This window comes from Xiphias gladius, chromosome 15 (assembly GCF_016859285.1).
Source record: "Xiphias gladius isolate SHS-SW01 ecotype Sanya breed wild chromosome 15, ASM1685928v1, whole genome shotgun sequence".
Lineage (NCBI taxonomy): Eukaryota > Metazoa > Chordata > Actinopteri > Istiophoriformes > Xiphiidae > Xiphias > Xiphias gladius.
Genome location: NC_053414.1, coordinates 29,289,519 through 29,313,618, shown reverse-complemented (window position 1 = coordinate 29,313,618; position 24,100 = coordinate 29,289,519). Strand labels below are relative to the sequence as shown.

Below are 24,100 nucleotides of genomic sequence, written 5' to 3'. Positions count from 1 at the left end.
TACACAATTATGCCACGAGGTTGTGGGCATTATTGTGATTTGATCTGTACCAGAACTACCCAATTCCTGTCTGTTAAGGAAATGATTTTAAGTTTCGAGCCATGCTTTTTGTTCTTTACTCTCAGCTTTTACAACGTACTGTACACACAACCTGCTAAGTTAATCAGGGAATCATAAACAGGACAGCCAGGTCGGAAAAACCTAGTAAGTAAACATTTTATTGACCTAAAACATGCACATATGGCTGATAAAAAAAAAAAAAAGTATCATTGTTTGTTGAAAAGAAACAAAAGGAATGTTGAAAATTATGGAACGACATACATGGCCAAATATTCAAATCCCTTTTGAGTTCTTCGACTGCCACGAGAGAAGGAACACGGTATTCTGACAAACATCTGCTTGCAAGCATGGTAGTGCTTGGAATTCAGTAAATATAAATGCATCTCCTGTTGGAAAATACTTAATGGTTTGGTTTGTGTGATCTGATCTCAACAAAGTGCATCAACAATTTTATGTAATGTACGTGTGTTACCTGATGAGCGGATGCTTTTACTGGACATTTATACAGCAGTTATTAACATGACTGTTCAAAGGCAAGGATTAGCTTTTTTTTTTTTCTCTTTACATCCAACTCCCGCAGTGGTAGCCACTGCAATGCCTCACAGCATTTTGTCTCATGTTTTATGGAAGCCAAATCAATGTTGAAAGAACTATGGAAATGAAACGGACCCACTGCGTATACAATACAAAACGATTACAATATCTTGTATAAAAGATAAGTTTATACATATGTATGCACACATGCTCACATTTGATACATACTGTACAGTTTGTATGTGTGCACTGCTCTAGTCTAACACACATAAAACACACACACGCACATACATACAAGTGTCTATTTGGCTGCACTTTTCAGTCTTTCCTGTTGAAAGGTGATGACAGTAATCTGGCCCCCATTTGTCCAGAAGGAGAACTCAAGCTCGTCTTTTTGCTCTGAAGAAAATCAAGAAGGGAGCAATTCAAACACTGTCCTCCCTGCTGCCCCGTACACACGTTAGGTCGCCGGGGGCAAACCGCTTTTCTCGCCTCCCCTCGCCTCCTCTTTGCCGGCCCCAGAGCTCGTGCCATTGACAGTCACCTTGCGAGCGCTGGCGCCCTGTTTGGAGGCGAGAGTGTGTCGCTGAGTGTTGTTGGGCACAGTGGTACCGTTGGAGCTTTGGATGGCGGAAGAGGGGTTGTGGGAGGCGGGGCTGGACTGCGAGGAGGCTCGGGGGGGCTGGGCTGCAGCAGGACTGTGGACTTTGTCGCTCTGGGAGTCGCTCTCTGACGTCGGGCTGGTGTTGACGCCGTCAGAGTGGCCCTGAGCAGTGGACTGGGACGGCCTCCTGCGCTTCCGGGTGGGTTTGACCAGATACTGCAGGGGGATGGGTCCAGTCTGCACGGAGGCACACACACACACACACACACACACACACACACACACACACACACACACACACACACACACACACACACACACACACACACACACACACACACACACACACACACACACACACACACACACACACACACACACACACACACACACACACACACCATTAGGACTGCTGACAGAAGCTCAGACTTCATAATCCATCAACATGCAGGCACATTTACAGACAGGACTTTCAATCTGTCAATTTATTTTAAATCTACTGTTAAAGGATAACACTGGCAACAACCTATATTTTTCTTATTTGTCAACAAATCCTATGAAATAAAAATCCGCCATGATTTGACCCTTTTAACAGGTTTTGCCTGTGAAGCCAAAGCCTTGTATATCTTCTTCCTCTGTGCCAGAGAGCTCCATTTGTTGTGAAAACCATTAAAAACTCAGCAATGAGCCACACTGTTGCACTGGGTGACATGCTCCTTCATTTCCATGAACACACACATACACACTGTCGTTTATTTTGACTCACACACACACACACACAATCCTGCTCCAAGAAATACTCACTAGCACCAAATGTGAATACATATATAGTCCCCAACAAATGTATTACTTAACTACTGTTCAGTGAGGTTTGTTAACAACTACAGTGCCCAGCTGTTTTTAGGAAAATACTGAGCCTTTTTTAAAAAGGAAACTATATTAGTATTTGTGAGATGTTTTTAAAGATTCATGTCTTGAGTACGAACAAATGGGCTTGAGGCTGAGAGCCACAGGCAGGGCAGAGAGATGGACACATAGTTGGTTTTGGTCTTGTCAAGAGATTTGTTAACAGTAACACTATAGGAGGTCACCGGCCTTATCCTTTAATGTACCCCAGTCAATTCAATAGAGTTGTTTCTATTACCAAAGGATAGGTGACATAAGGGCGTTTGATATTAGCAGGAACTGCTCAGATGTCCCATCTCATATCATCAGTCTTGGTTAAATCATCTCACAAAGAGGGTTATCAGAGTTTATGGCAAATAATCAACATTAATATGGAGAAAACTGGAGGAACACATTCAATAAGAGGAAGCTTGAGTTTTTTCACTGCCACTGAAGCAGAAATTTAAAATCATAGACACGCAACTGGAATATAAAAATAAACAACAAAAAGAGCAGAAAATGAAAAAGCAGCAGACTTAGAAGTCAGTTTCAGAGCATATACATGTTTTCAACAACATCAGGATGATTAAGGATCCTACTCCGTATTTTCCCTGTTTAAGCCAACTGATACAAATAGTGTATTTAGAGTATCTCCCTTTCCTTCCTGGCAGTCACTTTTGTTTTTTTTGCTTTTGTTTTTTTTTGTTTTTTTTACGGCAGTCTCTGAAATCAACTTGTAGAAACTCGAAACTTGTTCAGAATCATTAATCTATCATAGTCTGTAAAACCTGAAAAGCATTCAGAGTCTATCTGGTGAGAAAATCAGATCCACAGCACAAACACCGACACGATGAAAACTTCTGAGCCATAACTGGAAGCTGCTCATTCCGGGAGTTGGAGTTGTGCGTTTTCTACAACACCTTAATGCAGCAAACATTACTGTTGGAGTTTCCTAACAACCCCAAACATCCATCCTTCCATCCATCCATCCATCCATCCATAGGAATGGCTTACATGAACAGCTCCCACTGACTTCCTGGTACTGTACGCAAAAAATCTAAAAAAACATGCTCGCTCAAGAACATTGTCAGAAAATTGGAGGCTGCCACTCACTCGTCTCCACTCGTAGAAGTAGGCGATATCCATTAGTGTGTAGTAGTCCTTCAAGGGCTCATCACCGTACAACACCTCCACCTGAAACGGACAGTCACAACATTTAAAAGGAATGTTATAAGAAGAGAGCAATGTCCAGCTCATCACTTCACGGTTCATATCTCTTCCCTTGGATGAGAGGTAAGTAAGGCATGCTTCAATTCACCCAGGCAAAGGATGTACCTGTTATTCCAGTAACTTAATATATCAAAGTGAAATGAAAAATTATTGTTTTTCAAGGGCTGATACCAAAATATTTGTAAACTGAAGCTGCCAATATGTTGTGACAACATTCACCGTCAATTCACCCCAGTAATATTACTGTTTGCAAGTTAGAAAAGTCTATAAAAGAACTAATAAAAATCTCCATTTAAAACAGACCGACTACATCTCTTGAGATTTTTACATATTTCAACATCATCAGTATAGCGAATACTAACTGGCTGCCATCCCAGCTCTACTTGAATATTGACACATTACTGGCAAAACGAGTGCTGCTGCTGAAGTCCTGGCCTGGTTCCAGACTGGCTTATGTTCTAGCAGCAATCATTTACTTCTGAATGAGGGGGCTCTCATCAGCTGTGTTTCTGAAAAGCTACATCACCACCAAGGCTTTGTGTCTCTCCCTGAAGCTCATACTTGCAAACTTAAAGTCAATCATCATTTGAACACAACACTTATACTGTCAGCAAAAACATCACCTCTTGTGAGGTTTTGATCAAGGGGTATTATAAAAAGGGAAGAAGAGGGAAAAAGAAGAAAGAAGAAAGTGCTGTGCTGGGAGACAAAGTGGAGCCAATTCTCTTAATGTGTTTCCCACCTGTAAATACTGCTCATGCCAAAAAACAAGCTGTCTTGTCACGCTCGCAATTCGCAAATCTTTCGCACTTTTAACACGTGACTTGAGCACTTTTGACCCATTCAACATTTCCCAGTTGTGTACAGTTTACAAATAATCATATGTTGGAATGAAAGAAAAAGACCGGTTAAGATTATAGTGATCCAACCCTATTGTGTAATCTTACTCGCTGTCTCGCTACAGGCCACATTAAGCCACTGCTTGACGAACGATATCCGACCGTCAGCATTTACCAGCTACAGCTCTCATGGGTCGGATGCGGCAATCAAACCACCAAAGGTCTAAATATTAGAGAACCTTTGTCACAGCAGACATTTTGGCAGGTCATAGCAGGAAAAGCACAGGTGCGGCTATTATCCTTAATGAAGGCTGCATTCCATTTGCGTGAACCAGTTCCAGGGGCCCTTGTATTGTATGTGCGTTCTCACTACCACAGTCACAATCATATCTCCAACCTTGGCCGGAAGAACTACAGGAGGTATCCGCAAGCTGGTGGCAAAATGGCTACAAAGCCACCACGGCTGGCCATTACGTTTAAATAATATCCTACACTAACTCTTAATTCAGTCGATCGAGCTGATTAACAGTGAGCTTTGTAGTGTTTGTTTGTATCTGGTTCCACTTGTTAACCAGTGTGCAGCATATATATATATCTATATCTATATATCTATCTATATCTATATCTATATATCTATATCTATATATCTATATATATATACACACACACATATATACATACACACACACAGTATATACAGTATGTTTGTCAATCCTTTGTACACTGTGTCTTCCATATTCTCTGTTTGTTCCAACAAGTAACATTTTGTCAATACAGTTTGTCTCTTTTCGAAACTCTTCATTTTGACATAGTTAAAAATTTGGAAGCAATGTCCCTCGGTCTGAGCACATACTGTATGATTTGCTCCCTTTGGACCTCTGTTAGTTATCATGTTGCACTGAAAGCTCAAATATCAGAGCTCTGACTGCCAGAGCTCTTTTATAGCTCACAAATGCAAGCAACCCAATATGACCCACCTCTGTAGCAGTGTTCGCGGTTGTGATTAGGTTACTCTAGAGCTAAAAGTCCTTTTATGCAATGTTTTTTAATATCATTGTTCCTGAACCCTGTAGTTTGCTACAGAATCAATGCGGCAGGAGTTGTGGTGTACGGGTGCATTGCCTCTAATTACCCGATAGTTGTTGGGAATATCCATCTTGCTCCGGAGGAACTTTGCTAAGTGCATGACGGACATGGCTGCTGGGCACTGCAGGAAACGTTTACCGTTGGACTGAGAACAAAGGAAAGAGCAGAGAGGGGACACATAAGTCCAGGGCGAGGACCAGAAAACCACATTAAACAGCGTGTAGGCCTCAACTACTGCTATGCCCCACTTTGTTTCTTAACTGAAATCAGGCTTTACCTTGTCTCCTTCCATCTCTGAACGCTGCCTCTCATTGTTTCTGCAGGGAAATATTAAATACAAAGAAAAGGTGTTAAACAATTAACAATTCTTTCCACATACAAAAATCGTATTCAGCGAGAGTACTGCGGCTTTGAGGGGAATCTTTTTTACAAAGCATGTCTCATACACAGTGTTCACACAGGTCCTATTCCTGTGACTCATTCCTGTTTAATGACTCTTACATGCATATTTAAGTAATTGTACTCTATCGTTGGCATGCTGCATGACTAGATCATTGAATTTCATCGTTTCTAAACCTGTCTCAGCATTCCCATAGGACTCATTTACACTGCTGAGTTTTGTAAAACTGAGAAATGAGCAACTCTTACTTGTTCCTCTCGTAGAACTGTATGGACAGACTGATGATTTCATCCTCTGCTATGTTAAACGTCTCCACCACTTCCCCTGGTTCCAGGACACGATTCTCTGCGTAGAAGTCTCGCCTCCGTTTCATCTCATCTAGTTTCAGAAAAAAATGCATCATAAAGTGGAAACCGACGACAAAGACTATAACTAGGTCTTTTAATTTGTTGCTTTACAGCCTCAAGGAACATGGTCTTACCTTTGAATAACCCCGGAACAAGCTTATAAACAATATCTTGTAGAGTTTTGTCCGCTCTTGGACAAAAAAAAAAAGGAAAAAGTTTTACATTATTAGAGATGATACACATTGCATTCAGATGTGCTTTTTAAAAAAACCTGATGTAGACCATTCTTGGTTACCTGATGCTGAGTTGTGGACACGTCTTGTGAACCTGGACGTCACATCGAGGACAGAACTTATTTGTCTCCAGGAAGGCAACGATGCACGTTTTACAAACTAAACAGGGGAAAGGACACAGACAGAAGCTAGAGCCCTGTTCTATATCATTATCGGTGTTAATGTGCAGTTCATGGAGCGGACTCGGTATCCTGAACACTTGCAATTCAATGTACTACAAGAAGACAACACTACCTTTGTTACATTTTCTTTCTGAGCGTTGAGAGGCTGACTGGAGACTGAGTTAAAATATGATCCAATCAACACATCATCGGCCTCCACAGTTAGAACAAAGTTGAATCAATACCTCATAAGCAGTGCCAGCAAAAACTTCAATGTTGTTTCACATGCATTGCATTATCCTTGCGCACACAAGGTGGGGTCACAGCATATGACTCAACATCACTCTCTCCTCCTCCGGACCGCGACATGTGCAAGGAGGTCTGTGCAATCTGCACGACACTGGAAGCTCTATGCTCCTTTCTGACCGGGGTTAACAGAAACTGTATGCATGCATGCATGTAATGTAATGCTTTCGTGTGAGGAACTTACAGGAGTGCAGGCACTCTACGATGGTCGTAGCATCAATTAAGTAACCAGCGCACAGTGGGCATGTGAGGTGGGGATTCAGATCAGTGATTTTAATCCGGTTGGGCTGCATTTTATCCATCTGGACAGATCTGCATGGGAAGCAAACAACAACATGAGAGGTTCTTGCCTATGTAAATGTGCACAATGCTTGTTGAGACTATTAGTTATCTCCCATATGCTCAATGAGTGGCTGCTGAGCTCCCCTCAGACAATGTCTGCAGCTCGTCCTTGGGACAGCAGGTTGTGAAACCACAACAAAGAGAGCGGATGGTCACGAAAAAAAAAAACAACTCTAATGACACGTTGTGGCGATGGATAAGGTGTCGAGGGCTGGAGCCGTGCAGCTAAATGCAGTCTGTGTGGTGGTACACAACAGCCGACTATTGAATCGCCCATGTGTGGCCTCATCTTGTGCATCAGCTCTGCTCCTCGGCCAGCGGAGCAACAAAAGAGCGTTTCCATTTCTCCGGAGCTCCGCCGTCCGCCCGAGCACCTCAAGCAAACACATCCAGTGGAAACACCAACACTGAGGGGGTGCAGAGCCGCAGAAAATCACACTGGTACACAAAGCAGCCATCTTAAATTCACTGACAGGGCTGCATCAGGAGGCGAACAAGAGACTCAAAATGTGACACCGTTCACTTTGTGTGCGCCCCAGCAAACAGCGGCGCGATGCGCCGGATAAACAGCGGTCACCGATGCGTCGTTCCTACCTGATCAGACATAAAAGTTTCCCTCTCCTCCCAACGAGGATCCAGGTAAATTATTTGGACTTGGACAGAATTTGCAGCAGCGCCAGAAAATGGCTTTTTTCAGCTCCGTCAGAGGACTGCCCATTTTGGATCACGTGACATTATTTTGTCGCCTACTTCACGGGGCATACAGGAGATCTGCGGAGTCTGTGCAGGCCCTGCTCACTTTTTCAACATTAATTTATCCTGCGCGGCCAAGGCACAACTCTCTCTCTCTGTCTTTTTTTTTTTTTTTTTTTTTTAAATTTCACCTTTGTTTGATTCATTTATTTCAAAAACATACGCGCGAGGCGGTTCTGCGACTCTGTTTCTCTGAATCAGATTAAACAGGACTTTGTCTCCAGGACCTAAAGGCCCTGCAGGCCTCATGTCCCGGGGCCCGAGCTGAGGGCTGGCCCACAAAGACGTGACATTCAATGGGAAAAGACTCGGGTTCCGTTTTAAAAAAAAAATGTTTTTTTTAATAAAAAAAGTAAATGGATTAGAAATAATAAAAGAAAACAATAAACCCAGGGGTAGTGCTACATTTTAAAAAAGGATGAAAAAAAAATGATTTACATGGACAGAAAAACGTTTTGAATAGATCTGTATCTGTCGGTGAAGTCATAAACGTCTGATCAAATTCATGACATTTTAGGTTATGTTCAGGGAATTGAAATGCTGAAGCTACACTCAGCTGAGTTTTAAGAATTCCTACGACAATCCAGAGAAATAGAAATGATTAAGGCTTTATTTTGATCAGTGTTTAACCAGTTTAATCTCACTGAGATTAGAAATCTCCTCCTCCCGGGAACCCTGCTAACAATAAAAGCAGCTCAAATTTACAGACAGATAGGACAGCAAAAAAAATAAAATAAAAAATATGGTGACTAGTATAGTATTTCTAGGGTCAGAGTGAAGAAAAACACTGTCAGTCACTAAAAAGGAGAACAATACAAATAAAACAATGAGGAGTCAGCAGTGCCCTTAGCTACTAGGCAGAGATCCCCAAAACTTTCATCCCAAACACAGGGAGGGCATAAATGAATACTACAATGACTTCCATATTTGTGACCAACATAAACAGATATGATAAAAGCTTTCTCTGAAGTTCTTATAAACAAAGACAGACTCAGTCGCAACACTGCTATGGAGGTAGGAATTTGACTGACTGCAAATAAAGGAGGGCACACACAGTGTGGAAGGCGTAGGCTGGGAACATGTAAATTGTGCTGTCACCAAACTGAAACTGAAGAAATGTAAGACCAAAGCATTTTATTAAAGGGAAGCAAAAATTCACGCTGACAAATATATTTCTATGATTTCGGACAGTGCAGTCTTGAACATGAAGTCTCCTGGGTAAAAAAAAAAAAAATCAACTAAACTATTGAAGCTGTTTGTAGATTGAAGCGCAGTTGTATATTCATGAATGTGTTTAAAGAGGTGCTGCAGTAATTTAGGATTGCACTTCCATAAAGCTGGGGGACTCACAGGAGACAGATTTAAAATAACAAAATGGTCAAATTCAAAGCAGCAAAGGATGAGATATCCTGACTTTTAATCCCTAAAATGGGTCAAGTGCCAAAAACACTGGATCCTACACTTCCCACAGTGCAACTCAATAGCATCTGTTTGTTAGATAATATTGTAATGAATATAGTAATTGAGTCATATCACCCGACTAAATTTAATCCTGGAAATGCCTTAATGTCACCATATCTACAGTACCTATCTCAAGATTAGACAGGAGGAAACTTCGATACCTGTGATAGCAGAAGCACGTGCTCAGTAGTGCATAGATTTGTCTTTAAAGAACGCATAACTCAACTGGCAACCTTTGCTCAACCCACTCATTTTTTTCTCATTGCCGAATCTGTCACAGAATCTCAAGCACAGCTCTGGCGATAGCTGCTATGAGGACACTGGGGAAAAATTAAAAAAAACAAACAAATATAGACAGATTTCACTGTTTTTAGACTCTATAGCTTTAAAGACGTTATTTCCGCACTAGAAATGTATTCCTGGTGGTTTGTTAAAACAGCATTTACACCTTGATGTTAGTAACTAATATTTAAAGGGCCCCAACATAGGGAGGGCCCTCAAAAAGCATGACATTTTTTACGTCATTAGAATTATAAGTAAACCATTATTATTGGCAGAATAATTCAAAGTTGGTACTTAGTAGTTTGTTTGTCTCCAAATGTGATACTTGAAATGATGGAAAATCAGGAAAAAAAGGGGAAATCAGGCTACCAGGAGAGAGAGACAAAAGACAGGAGCGAGAAGGGGGGAATGCAGCTGTTGACACGGCTGGCTAGCAGGATCTCAGAATGGTTTAACGTTGGTATTCAACACGGCCAGCAAGTTAATGTTATACCAGTAAGCTTGCTGATAAATGCCTTCAGTTTCAGAAACAAACAGAGAGTAGATTGGCTGGAGGTCCATCATTGCCATCTTCTCACGTAGCTGAGGATAACAGACAAGCTGAGCTCAAAGTGGCCGTTAAAGGTCTTCTCAAGCAGTCATTTACGCTGAAAGGATGTGTTTTATTGTACATTATAAATGTTAAACAATAGTATACTTGTACACTGCTTCTCAAAAAACATCTTTTGAAATATGATCAGTTCACTGCTGTGTTTGGATCAGTTTTACTAGTGTGTTTACAAACATGACTGATGCAAATAAGCCTTGAGCAGCATTAGAACAGCTGGATACAGCAATTTAAACTGGGTTATTAATTAAAATTACTCTCTATTAAGAGCTGCCGACCAGTTAAGGACTGTGTTTCCAGATTTTACACTGGGGATACCTTTTAGTATATATGCCGTATACAGACTGCACCTTTAAGTTTCCTAACGTTTATTTCAGACCACCATCTACCCTACTTGACCCATGTGTAATCCACATTCTGTACCAATGTACTGTGGGAAACCCTATAGTTCTCCCGGCGGCCTGCTGGTGGCGCTGTTGACTGTGAAGTGCAGCACAGACGCCATCTTGAGGAGACCCCGAACGCAGCGGTGGTTGGTGGTGACTGACAAGTCTCAGGCGCATCATGATGGGATTACTCACTTCAGAGTAAAACGGCATCACATCAGTTTTGGGTTGCAGTCGTTACAGGGAACGGAGAGGAGCTGGCCGGCGAGTTCTCACCGCTTCGGGTCGTTTTTTTTTTGTTTTTTTGTTTTTGTTTTTTTAGTTTTTTTTTTTTTTTAAGAGGCTGCGCTGTAGCCTGATGGCCGGGTAACTGCTCTCTGGACTCCACCGCGGCCTGCTCGGGAGGAGGAAGGGTGGTGACGGCGCAAAATGCTCTACCGCTGACTCCCAACAAGACAGTTATCCTACCCAGAGACTCGCTGCGAGTTGGACGACGAGCACGATGCACTTATAGATTTTTAAACGCTCTTAAATTTCCGATTTTTTTGTTGTCTGTAGAGGCTCTGAACGACAGTAAGCGCCGTCTTGCGTACCCTGAATTCCCAGCCTGAGACATGTCATCCAACTGCACCAGCGCAGCGCCTGTCAGCGCTAGCAAAACCAAGACGAAAAAGAAGCATTTTATAGGACAGAAAGTGAAATTATTCCGTGCAAGCGAGCCCATTCTCAGCGTTTTAATGTGGGGTGTCAACCATACGGTAAATACATCTTAAATGTCTTGTTGTCGCTGGCGTGCGGTTTGTTTATGCTGCTGTTTTGATCTAGCTAGCCTGCAAGCTTGTTAGCCAGCTGCCCTCATCTGTCAAGCTAGCTTTGATGCTTTCATTCGCCATGTAATTTGTCTATTTCATGGGTATTCGCCAAGTATTTTAGTAGTGTGCTTGGGCAGAAATTCGCTGGCTGACTCAGTGCTGAGCCAGCAGCTTCTATACAGTTTACAGTTAACTGCTGCTGCCATGGTAGCTAGCCGCGATTTGCTGTGCCTGAAGCGTGCGTTTTGCAGGGATTTGAAGTGTATCTGTTAAACTCTATGTAGCTTTGGCATGATTAGCAGAAAGCTTACATGTTCGCGGCAGGTTTTTGCATTTTGTACTTAAAGATCAGACACAACAATCTGCATTCATAAATCATGGATGGTGAAGTGCTTGGAACCCAGGTCATGAGCTGCCGCTGCTGTAGTGCAGGCATGGAGTGGGAGGGGTGTGACAGGCAGCCGGAGCCGCAGGTTACACAGATTTTCAGCTCCGCAGCCACAGGCAGAAGCCTTACTATGGTCCAAATAAACCTGCTCAGAGGTTTCGTTTGCAGCTCCAATGTTCACTTCCTGCACCCATTTGCTGCAGTTTATTCCATCACATCATTTCCCTATAAATAGAGCAGAAAATATAATACGTTCACTTTTGGCTGAGGCTGCCCATTGCTATGAAAAGCACAGTGAAAGGCAGATTCAACACTCAGCGATGGATGGAGTGGGTGTGCACCAGCAGGTTGGTTTTGCCTAATGTGCAATACACCTCCAGCTGTTTTGTCAGACACCCACTCTTGCACCGTTTGATTGATGCCTGAACTATGTGAAGGGTTGAAACCTTTCGGTTCGCTCTGAATGGAAGAGCACCTGGTATCTGCATTGTGGCTTTTTTGATACAGCGAGTCGTAATTTGTTCCAAGTCCCCTTATTTTTGGTTCCCTCAGGTCACATTAAGGCACATTACTGATATGATCAGCACTGTGGTGATTAAACCAGTTAACAATATTTAGGTGGCAAACTGACTCATCTTCTTCTTGTCTTAACTTGCTGTTGGAAAATCCTCACACACACCTGTCAAATGAATTTTGTCAGTAACTGTTAGTAACTCTAAGATGGGTAATTTCCAAAACTGTTGGCAGTGACAGCAGCCACAGCAGATTTGACACTGTGTCTGTGTGTGTGTGTGTGTGTGTGTGTGTGTGTGTGTGTGTGTGTGCGTGCGCGCGTGTGCGTCAAACCATGCTGATTTCTGCAAGACCTTAGCACCACAAACCCCTGCTAGCCTGTTAAATGAAATGACTTGGTGAATAACATGCATACAGTCAAGGGATTAATGAAGCAGCTAATGATATGGTTATCACTGCAGCATCTCCAGTATTCAGTGGGTGAACTTTGGCAGTGGGTGTGTGGGTGCAGCACACAGGCCTGGTGATTTGAGGTGTGGGTGGGAAGCCGATTCAAGACATCAAACAGATTTCCCATCAAAGCTCTCTTCTTCCAGTCAGAAATTGTATGCATTTTTAATAGAGCCTTAGCTGTGATGCTGGGGGACTTAACTTCCACATAGTGTCACTTGGTGTTTAGGTGATGTACTACACCACCTGTTTGATGCTGTTAATCCTTCATAAACAGTATGATTTGTTTTTGTTGTTATTCATATTATGAATCTGGGAGTAAGAGCCTGGAATCAAATGGTCAAAGTCAGGTTGCCTGTGTATGAACACATTAGAGTGTGTGAGTGCGCTAACTAAAACATGCAAGTGTTTCACTCAAATTAAGTATTGTTCCAAGCACTGGTAACAGCGGCATATTTCCATGGCATTACACGATCTTTCTGTTATTTGTTACTTAGTATTTCCTTAAAGGCTGTGTGACCTAACTTTCTCCCTGCTGGTAGTGGTATCTCTTCAATCTTTTCCTCCTAATTTCCCCTGTATGGCTTTTCACTTGATAATCTACAAGGCGATTTTTTTTTTTTTCTGAAGTGCATCAGTGTGAGCCTTTGCTCTGGATGTGTTTCAGCAGATAAGATCAGTGTCTGTGGGCTTAGTAGCAGTAGCAAGAAAAACTGTTAGCCTGTTCTCTGGTCCCAAAGTTAATGATTGGTGCTGGTAAACACTCACAGAGATTTGGCATAATGTGTACAAGTCATATGAAACTGGCAATACATATTGTTTTTACAAAAGGAGGTGTGTTACAAGTATGCTTACACACATCTTTCTGAGTTTGATCCTAATCATATGATGTCTAAAGCAAATCTTGGTTTGTTTGACTGGAACTAAACAACAGTAGAGTACTGTGCGTAGGAGTTTGTTTTGAGCATATTTTCAAACTGTGCCTTTATTGAAAAGTTAGTATTGCTGCTTTAATTTCTTATCATTCCTAAATAATTATACGGTCTGTTAGTGCATATATCAACAGTTTCCTCTGTTCTTCAGGTTCTTGTCTGATCTCTCTCTCTCTCTCTCTTTCTCTCTCTCTCTCACCTCTCTCTCTTTCTCACCTCTCTCCTTCAGATTAACGAGTTAAGTAATGTGCCTGTACCAGTAATGCTGATGCCAGATGACTTTAAAGCCTACAGTAAGATCAAAGTGGACAACCACCTATTTAACAAGTAGGTACATCACAGCTTATACTGTAATCCAAGTGTAAACAGAAAGGTCACCCTACCACCAGAGTTCTAAACACCTGCTGTCACTCCCAAAATGATTGACAGGTTTTTTCATAAATGATATGCTCCTGTTATATATGTGATTATGCTCTCACTGAGCACTTTATTAGGAACACCTGTACTTTGGCTTACTCATGCAATTATCCAATCAGCCAGTCACCTGGCAGCAGTGCAGTGCATAAAAGCATGCAGACATAGGTCAGGAGCTTCAGTTAATGTTCACATCAAACATCAGAATGGGGGAAAGATGTGGTGTCAGTGACCTTGACCGTGGCATGATTGTTGGTGCCAGACGGGCTGGTTTGGAGTGTTTCTGAAACTGCTGATCTCCTGGGATTTTCACAAATAACAAACTCTAGAGTTTAATCAGGATGGTATGAAAAACAAAAAACATCCAGTGAATGGCACTTCTGTGGATGGGAACGCCTTGTTGATGAGAGAGAGGTCAGAGGAGAATGACCAGATTGGTTGGAGCTGACAGAAAGGCGATGGTAACTCAGATAAACACTCTTTACAACTGCAGTGAGCAGAAAAGATTTTCAGAATGTACAACACATCAAACTTTGATATGCCACAACAGCAGAAGATCACGTCAGGTTCCACTCCTTTCAGCCAAGAACAGAAATCTGAGGCTGCAGTGGGCACACGCACAAAAACTGGACATCTCAAGACTGGAAAAACCTACCCTGGTCTAATGAATCTAGATATCTGCTGAGGCCCACAGATGGTAGGCTCAGGATTTGGCGTCAACATCCATGAACCCAACTTGCCTTTTGTCAACAGTCCAGGATGGTCATGGTATTGTAATGGTTTGGGAAAGGTTTTCTTGGCACACTATTGGCTCCTTTTATACCAATCAATCATGGTTTGAATGCCACAGCCTGTCTGAGTATTGTCGCTGACCATGTGCTTCCCTACATGGCCACAGTTCACCATCTTCTAAAGGCTACGTCCAGTAGGAGAATGCTACATGTAACAAAGTAAAAGTCGTCTCAAACCGGTTTCACGAACATGACAATGAGCTCAGTGGACTTCAGAGGCCTCCCTAGTCACCAGATCTGAATCCAGTAGAACACATTTGGGATGTGGTAGAACAGGAGATTGGCAGCATCAATGTGCAGCTGACAAATCTGCAGAGATGATGTGATGCAACAGTGGAGATATTACCGCAGGGTGAGGTTGCAGTAACAACACAGATTGTTGTCAAAGCTTCACTGAGCACTTAACTGAGCAGCTTTGCAATTCAAATCATCCTCATGGCAAAGTAGCAGTACAGGACTGAAGCAGGTTGGTGTTTTCCTTTTAAACCTGTAGGGTTGAGAATAGTAGAGGTATGTCCCCATTAGACTCTGTTTGTCCATCACATCCCATTCAGTTTCAATTTGAGAGTCCTGTTGCTTTTTGTGTATGCATTATATCTGTGTTTGTCAATTTGAAGGCACTTACCCTTGACACATCTAATAATACAGCAGTTAGATTTGGTCTCTTTGGTGCGTATGATTCTTTAAGAACTTGCATATCAAAGTGATAATTCCCAGACCACTTTTACAGCTGTTAATATTGAATTCATTTTCACTGATTAAAGAGAAACTGTGTGACCACAAACCACCGACCAACAGTTATTATCAAACACAAAGAAACTTAAAGGGAAATTCTGCTTCTTTTTTTTTTTTAAATCCTCATAATTGTGGTCATTTTGACTGACATGCTTACTTTGCACTTGCATCCCCTTTGTAGAGATTCAGAAACACGAGTGTCAAATTAAACATGACTCATTGGTCAGAATGGCCACAATAATGTGAATGAGACCCAGGTTAAAAAAATACCACAATTTGCCTTTATTTTGCATCAAAAATCAGAGTTACAGTGTGAAGGCCAGCAGTACAGTCACGCTGAAACTTTGATGTTGTGTGCAAATAAAAGCCCTAATATGTTTCAAACTTAAGATCTTTACTAATTCTGGTAATAGTTGTTGTTTGCTGTTGTAGTTTGTTTTGGGATCATGCATTTTTTTTGCATTTCTTGACATGGAAAAAATTAATGACATATGCTATTTTCTGCTGCTATGAATACAAGATGTCCACAATAGAAAGAGTCCAAATTAAGCATATATATACAATTACCCAGGACATTTATAAAGACCTGGTTTTAAATGTGACTGAAAATGGATTTCATTTCCTTAGTACACATATTATTAGACCTGTTTCATTTGTAAAGTAAATGTAAATGAGGGTTTGATGAATAATCCTGAAGTTGAGGATTACTTTGCTATTCACTGTACTGTATATTTTCATCTAGTGAACAGGCAGCACTTAAATTATGCTTACAACTAGAATAAGCTGTAAATGTTGATGCTACATTGTGTTATTGTTTGTTGACGATCCAAACCAAAGCAGAAATATAATGAGTCTTCTTCCTCATTTTCACTAATGAGCCTCTGTGCTCCTCTTTGTTTTACTGACTGTGTGACTCTCTGTCTCTCCCCTGTCAGAGAAAACCTACCTAGTCGATTTAAGTTCAAAGAGTACTGTCCCATGGTGTTCAGAAACCTGAGGGAGAGGTTCTGCATCGATGACCAGGACTACCAGGTGAGACACTTGTAGTTAAGAGATACAACAAACTTTGATGAGTGAAATGTAACAGAAATTCTCTGAGGCTCGTGGGGAGTTTGACATTTCTACTTTGAAGTACGAATGGATGTGGATGTCTTTTCTTTGGCAGAACTCTCTGACGAGGAGTGCCCCGCTCAACAGTGACTCCCAGGGTCGCTTCGGCAACCGCTTTCTTTCCAGCTACGACCACCGCTTTGTAATCAAAACCGTATCCAGTGAGGACATTGCTGAGATGCACAACATCCTAAAGAAATACCACCAGGTAGAGACCCTCACACCACCACAATGGACTGTCAGAGCCAGACAAAGCTGGCAAAATCAAACACCTGAGTATTTTTGACTCAGTACCTCAGTATCTGTCATGTGGTTAAATGTTGAGAATGAGTGTAGGTGCTTTCATACAGTATTTAAATGTTCACTGTTTATACAGATAGAATTTAGGAGAGAGATTTCGGAGCATCAGTCTTCGAAAATATTGAAAAATCTGTTTCTTCCATTTGACTCTAAACTGATGCATACATGTAAATGATTCGGCACTGCAGAAATGATAGGACTGTAGAGCAGCGTTCTGTCCAGCTTAAATCAGTTTTCATACTGTATCTTTGATTCATCACTCCCACACTTCCTGTTACTCTCCTCCCTTGATTGTCTCCAGTTTATAGTGGAGTGTCATGGCAACACGCTGCTCCCTCAGTTCCTGGGCATGTACAGGCTAACAGTGGACGGGGTGGAGACCTACATGGTGGTGACCCGGAATGTATTCAGCCATCGTCTCACCGTACACCGCAAATATGACCTGAAGGTAGGATATGTACATGTGTGATATATGATTATTAGAATATCATGTCTTAGAGGGGCAAGATAAAAGAAACATTAACGTAAAAAAAAAAAAAGAAAAAGGAAAAAAAAAAAACATCATCATTGTTGCTCAATATTTAAAAACACAACACAAACAAGTGTTGACTGCACATTGATCTTCCTCTGGATCACACAGTCATACATTCAGAAGTGAATACTATAGGCATAAACTTCAGTCATACTAACGAGAATCCCTCTTTACACCTGTAACCACCCAATGAATGAACTGTTTCAAAGTAGTAGCCTACATACATAAGACAAGTAAATGACAACAACAATGAAAATGAATGAAAAAATGAAGAAATAATGAACAAAATGAAAATAAAAAGATAATTGACATTTATTTTGATCAACAATCATTTAAGTGAAGCAAAAATACAAAATATTTGCTGATTCCAGCTTTCTGCTTTATATAATTATAAATTTAACAATTTTAACAACAATTAGCCTCTGTGAAAGTGTGAGAATCGACAAATTAATTAATAATAAAAACAGTCTGTTGCAGCCCTAATTCAATTTAAAACGGAGTCAAAAGGGGGTTGGAGCACTGCAGTTTTAAGTGAAGGTATTGTCTTTTTATTATAAATTTAATTATTTAATCTCTTGCTGAAATCCCTAATTGACTTTTATTTTGCAGTGAGTGAGTATGGGCCATGCCTACAGTTTTTTAAAAAAAAAAGCTGTTATTAAGGAAAAACATGCTCTCGTGTTGCGTTAAACCTGGGGTGTGGACCTCTCAGACCTCCTTAGCCCGCTCCTCATCTCTGCCTGAGGCTAACAGCTTGAGGGTAGATTAGCCACAACTGACATAACCTACCCGACTCTCCGACTGAACTTTTTGCAGTCCAGTTGCATTGTGGGTGCCAGGTTATGATGGAGTAGTCTTTTAAGGAAATTTACTGAAATTTCCATCCCTAATTCAGATAATGAAAAAGATATAGGTCAGATTAAATACAATTCTCATGTTTGATTGAAGCTTCAGATTATAGTATCCAATTGTATCCAATCCAGTTATAGAATCCAGTTGTGATTGTTTGACCCTGAGGAAGACCCGAGGGGCTGATATGACTTGGTCTTGTTTTGCCTACTGATGCATCAGGGGCACCTGCTTTGTGTGTCACAACTGTTTCGTCGTGTATGTGAACTATATTCTGCATGATCTCCTTTAGTGTGTGGGTAGTGGCTTAAGATAAACAGGGGCGTGGATGGTGATTGAAATTTCTAGTCTGACTGATATCAATACACTGTAAATTGGGAAACGTTCATAATCTCCTGGTCAAATATACTGGAGATTACCGATCCAGCTCATTTAAAAAAAAAAAACATCAGGATTTCTCCTGAATATACAGACTGTATACCTCTTTACTGCCCCCTTCAAAAAACCCTTCATAGCCTATGCCTTTCTTCCTGCAAAGTATTCTCTGGAGAAAACAACCTTAGCTTTCTAACACTGACAGTTTAAAAAGATGCTGAGAAGAAAGTAATGTGCTAAGAATTCCTCTGATGTATCTGGAGCTGCTTTCAGTTAATTCTATATTTATTCTTATTTCCTTTGTTTTTAGGGTTCTACAGTCTCAAGGGAAGCCAGCGACAAGGAGAAGGTACGTTTTATTTCTGTGCACTAACGGCTGCTGACATGATGAAACAAAAATAAAAACCCTTAGCTCACCCCAGAGGCAAACTTGTCAAGTGACAAGTAAATTAAGTAGTTATAAGTAAGCAGATGTATTTTAGTAGTAACCTTTGTACTGCATTCATGTCAGCGTGAAGGTCCGTTTTTAGACAATTATTCACTGTCAGTTATTGCAATGTGACTTCGACCACTCAGTCAGACCACGAAACAACGAAGGACCATTGATTTTGACCTTTATTTCTATCTGTTTGCTATAATGTGACAATAACGAACGGCAATTATGAATTTCGGTAAACTTTTCTTAGACATGAAAACTGCAACACCGCAGTTTTTCCTGTAACTGTTGGACACCATGACACGTTCTTTCCTCAGGCTAAAGAACTCCCCACTTTTAAAGACAACGACTTCCTGAATGAAGGCCAGAAGCTGCAGATAGGAGATGACAACAAGAAGTACTTTTTGGAGAAGCTAAAACGGGACGTAGAGGTGAGAAATGTATATCCACGTTTTCATCTAGTCTGATTGAGCAGCCTTACAGCGTAGTTTTGCTCCACTGAAAATATTTTTAACTCCTTTGAGTCAAATTACAGGGCTCCTCTGAGTATCTGTCGACACACAACATGAATGCAGTAAAAATGCTTTTCCAGTCAGGACCCCTACAATGACGTACTCTGTATCACAACATCTTCTTTTGTTAAATTTAAAAAAAAAAAAAAAGGGTCTTAAAATGTAAAGTCAAATAAATAAAAAAAACATTATCTTGGTATTGGCACACATCATGTAGGCACAGGCGTCGGAAAATTTTGTACAATAGCCACCCCCTGGGCTGGGGCATGTGTGATACTGTTTGTGTTTTTCAGTTCCTGGCCACCCTGAAGATCATGGACTACAGTCTCCTTGTGGGCATCCATGATGTGGAGCGGGCAGAGCAGGAGGAGATGGACGTGGAGGGTGCGGGAGAGGAGGAGGAGTACGAGAACGATGGGATGGGCGGAGGCGTACTCACCGGCTCCTTCGGCACGCCTCCCGACAGCCCTGGAAACCCTCTCAACTGTGGAGGATTCTTCGGCCCTGGAGAATTCGACCCCTCTGTGGACGTTTACGCAATCAAGAGCCACGACAGTGAGCATTGTAGTTTTATACAAAGCGCAGGCACCTGATAAGATGACCTGTCTGCTGAGGACAGTTTGCATAATATTGTGTTTTCACTGTTTGTTTAATGCTACAAATACCTTAATATCCAGGCTTTTTCGGCATGCAGTTATAGCAATCTATGCTCGATTATAATAAAACTTAACTTTCTGTATTGGCAAAGTTAAGAGCACTCAAAACTGAGGAGTGGAACAGTCAAGGCTGCATGCCCCAAACAATAGTCTTGGAAGAGTCACACAGATCTACAGCAAAGAAGAAGCTTTTATCACTGTATAATCAGGTGAAAGTAAAACCTTGTGATGTGATGTGTTGTTTTTGTGCTAGGTGCTGTGAAGAAGGAGGTTTACTTCATGGCTATCATTGACATCCTCACGCACTATGACGCTAAGAAAAAAGCTGCACATGCTGCCAAAACTGTGAAACACGGGGTGAGTGTAAAGACTACTTAATGATTCATCCATTTATGACTACATTTATGACTAAGAAAAAAAAAAGAGTATATCGCCAATATTTTTTTTTAAAAAGAGAGAAAACTGTGCAATAATAGATGAATAAATAAATATTAGTTATGAAATTTCAGAATAAATAAACACATGAATACATCAAGTAAAATATATGAAAAAAATGAATTATGCAACAATTTAGTAAATTGTTAAAACTCAACCCATTATTAGAAAATGCTTTTTCATCACTGTTTTCATATTTAGAGTTATTAGATTTCATTTTATTTCGCAATGCCCTAAAGTCACTTTTAATTACCATTTTCACCTGTGTTTGCCTGTCATCTTACAGCCAATCACATGTGTCTTACTTATTTCATATTGAACACTTTGGGGCTCCACAGAATAGTTTTTATGTACAAATCCTAAAAGAATCAATTGTCAGAAAACTAGTCAACGTAAATTGTGATAATTAATTGATCATCAATCATCAAGCAAACAAGGCTAAACATTCTCTGCTTCCAGCCTGGTACATAGGTGAAGTTTTGATGTTTTATAACATTATCAATGGAATACCTGGATTTTGGACTGCTGGATTGACAGGCATGTTTTCTCTATTATCTGATATTTTATGGGCATAATGAATAAATATCAATGTAAAAAGAGCCAAAGGTAACATAGCAAATGGGATTTTCAAGCTGTGCGTCAGGTTATAGAGCCCATGGAAGCGCATTTTAGCTGATGTAACACAAAACGAATTGAAATCAAAAGTATTTATGTTCTTACATTGAGTGTGTTGCTCCATATATCTCATAATGTGCCTTTTTTGTTGTCTCAGGCGGGGGCCGAGATCTCGACGGTGAACCCGGAGCAGTACTCCAAACGATTCTACGAGTTCATGTCCAACATCTTATCATAGACTCATCTCCCATCTCCCAGTCCAGCCACTCGCTTCCAGTCATAGATCTGTCAAATGTCACGCACTTATCTCTTCCCTTCCACCTCAGTATAGGTCCATCTCCTCCCTGCCTCTCTACCCCCTTTAAAAAAAAACAAAAAAACAAAAACAAAAAAAACTACCAGTGTCGTCCCACAGCCAGGACCTGTCTGGCAGGATGGATGAACCAAGCCTGTTACACTCTCCCAGAGAAAGAAACCACCACCACCACCGCCGCCGCCTCCTCCTCCTCCCTGGCTCCCTCATTCACTGCAAGGAAAACTCGTGAACCCCTCACTGAATTTGGAACAACATCCCGATAATCTCCCTGTCCTTTTTTGTTTTGTTTTTTAATTTATCTGCTCCCCAGTCCCTCAGCCACCTTATTACTCCTCACGCCAGCACAGAAACTGTCTCACTAATGCCTTGAATGAGTGTGTCAGCTTCAGCAGTTAGTACAGTCTCTTCGGTTTCTGTTCATGTTGTTGTTGTTATGATTTCTATTAGACACACACACACACACACACACACACACGTAAACAACATACACTCGCACAGATGCATAACAGTCAAATTGCATGACAAACTCTTCGACAGTTGCCATCAGGCTTCTCTCAGTAACAAAAAAATAATACATACTGCTGATAAATTGGAAGAACGGGGCATAAACACATTAATATATAATGGTGTATTAAGTAAATGAATGCAATATCAAAAATGCATGGCTGATGTGTACATGAGACTCCACCAGTAAGTTGAAACATCAAACCACTGAAACTTAGCATCTGAGTGTTATGACTAAAACAAAAAAAAAAGAGAAAAAAAAATTAGTGTTTGAATGTTATGTTGCCATATTGTTTTTGAATATTTTTGAAATTTTAACTATGAGCTTGGTGGAGGTTGGTCTAAGAGAAAAAAATTCACATTAAAAGGGGAATTCTGCAGCAAATACTTGTTTTATTACCATAAGGATCATTTTTATATCTTGTTTACATTAATGTAGCAATTTTGTGTTTGTATACAGTATTGTTTTGTTACCAACAGACATTAGAAAAAAAAAGGTTACTTGAAAATGATTCATTGCATATTAAAGGGAGTTTTATCTTGTTTTTGTTGTTTGGTTATTCTTATTTCTTCAGTGACTGTTGATCTGTTATTTTCAGTTTGTACCATCATCTAAAGCATGAAAAGCTTATGAAATGTGCTGCTAATCAATATCCTTCAGACTAATTAGTTGTCAAGGCCTACTCAGACATGTATCTACAGTCAGACTATGTTTGTCTCCAGTTATTCAAGTGTAATATAAATTTTATCCCACCTCGCCTGTATATTTTGGGATTTTTTTTTTTTTTTTTTGAAAGTATCCTTAGCTTCAGCTTGGTGGTGTGTTTGCTGCAGGATGAACTTAATGTGAAAGCTCATTCTTGACCTTGGAAATAGTAGTCCTACAATAAAAATGCTGATTTAGATCACGCAATAACAACCATGTTGTCTCCATGACAACTGGGGAAGCATCACCCAGTCAGGAAGACCATAAGATGCAGTTAAAAGTTCCCAAAAAAAACAAAAAAAAAACTAGTAACTAGACCAAGTTTGTTTTTTTTTTTTTTTAGTGGAAACACCACAAAATATATAGTTAAGTATTTCATGAAGAATTAACAGGTTACTGTAGAAGGTTACATTAAAAGGGGTAACCAAGCGATTTAGTCTAGCACTTCCATAGAGTTTGGAGACTCGAGTCTTTTTAAGAGAGATTTCAAAATGAATGGTTAAAACTGAAGGCGCAGAGGCACAAGTATCCTGAATTTCGGTCCCTAGTATGGGTCCAACTCATAACATTGCTAGATCCTATACTTCCTACAATGCATCTTAATAGCCCATTTTTGTTGGACCCAAACCCTGCCTAGTAAACTCCGGTGTCTATCAAACTATGAACCCCAGTTTTTAAAAGGAGGTTTTGAAAAATACATCTCAAGCTGAGATTCCCTAATGAAATCATCAGGGGTTATATTTTTATTTAGATTTCTTTATAGACTATCAGATACAAATACAAGATACACAGTGACCTTTTTCACAAAGCACATGGTTTAAAAGAACCAGTGTGAAGGATTTTATAGGCATGTACCAGTGTAGTTGCAGACTGCAACCCACTGAATTACAACTGACATTAGGACTGGCCCCTTAAGGATTCTCTGAGACATACTGTCGCTGATCTTTGCTTGCATAGTTTTAAGGACAACTGTTAGAGAATGCCTCTGCAGTGAATCATTAGTCTGGTGCTACCTTAGGGGCGGCACAAATCAGGCAACTGGCTTAGCGAAGTTTCAGAGCTCCTGCTACTCCTTACCTCTATTATCACTAAATGTGCAAAGAAAGGTAACAGATTCTCATGCCAGCTAACCCTACTGCCATCACCTTCCTTTTTACGTAGTAAATTCAGTTGCCCAAGTATGTCACCTTGGTTTGTTGAAGT

At 40.7% G+C, this 24,100-nt stretch overlaps 2 protein-coding genes across 2 annotated transcripts; one reads left to right on the top strand and one right to left on the bottom strand.

Moving 5' to 3' along the window:
* Positions 1–577: 577 nt before the first annotated feature.
* Positions 578–7,799, bottom strand: LOC120800417 (polycomb group RING finger protein 2-like). Its single transcript, XM_040146508.1, has 9 exons — positions 7,622–7,799; positions 6,870–6,997; positions 6,281–6,377; positions 6,120–6,175; positions 5,887–6,016; positions 5,516–5,555; positions 5,285–5,383; positions 3,197–3,277; positions 578–1,435 (listed from the first exon to the last, which is right to left on the bottom strand). Exons 2-9 carry the CDS (start codon positions 6,985–6,987, stop codon positions 1,055–1,057), a joined length of 1,002 nt encoding a protein of 333 aa, XP_040002442.1. The 5' UTR covers positions 6,988–6,997; positions 7,622–7,799; the 3' UTR covers positions 578–1,054.
* A 2,836-nt stretch (positions 7,800–10,635) lies between these two features.
* On the top strand, positions 10,636–22,734 carry LOC120800025 (phosphatidylinositol 5-phosphate 4-kinase type-2 beta). Its single transcript, XM_040145749.1, has 10 exons — positions 10,636–11,274; positions 13,841–13,938; positions 16,487–16,583; positions 16,717–16,869; positions 17,263–17,409; positions 19,028–19,066; positions 19,471–19,584; positions 19,959–20,220; positions 20,575–20,678; positions 21,529–22,734. The coding sequence occupies exons 1-10, from the start codon at positions 11,131–11,133 to the stop codon at positions 21,607–21,609; spliced, it is 1,239 nt and encodes a 412-aa protein (XP_040001683.1). The 5' UTR covers positions 10,636–11,130; the 3' UTR covers positions 21,610–22,734.
* The last annotated feature ends 1,366 nt before the right edge of the window (positions 22,735–24,100 follow it).

What these genes read in the sequence shown, in the direction of transcription:
- LOC120800417 (XM_040146508.1), bottom strand. Translation starts at nt 6,987, where the DNA reads ATGGATAAAATGCAGCCCAACCGGATTAAAATCACTGATCTGAATCCC. An exon ending in CAGTTCTACGAGAGGAACAA is followed by an intron (nt 5,556 to 5,886) that starts GTAAGAGTTGCT and finishes ATTTCCCTGCAG; the next exon opens with AAACAATGAGAGGCAGCGTT. An exon ending in ATATTCCCAACAACTATCGG is followed by an intron (nt 3,278 to 5,284) that starts GTAATTAGAGGC and finishes TGTCCGTTTCAG; the next exon opens with GTGGAGGTGTTGTACGGTGA.
- LOC120800025 (XM_040145749.1), top strand. Translation starts at nt 11,131, where the DNA reads ATGTCATCCAACTGCACCAGCGCAGCGCCTGTCAGCGCTAGCAAAACC. An exon ending in TGTGGGGTGTCAACCATACG is followed by an intron (nt 11,275 to 13,840) that starts GTAAATACATCT and finishes TCTCTCCTTCAG; the next exon opens with ATTAACGAGTTAAGTAATGT. An exon ending in AGCTAAAACGGGACGTAGAG is followed by an intron (nt 19,585 to 19,958) that starts GTGAGAAATGTA and finishes TGTGTTTTTCAG; the next exon opens with TTCCTGGCCACCCTGAAGAT.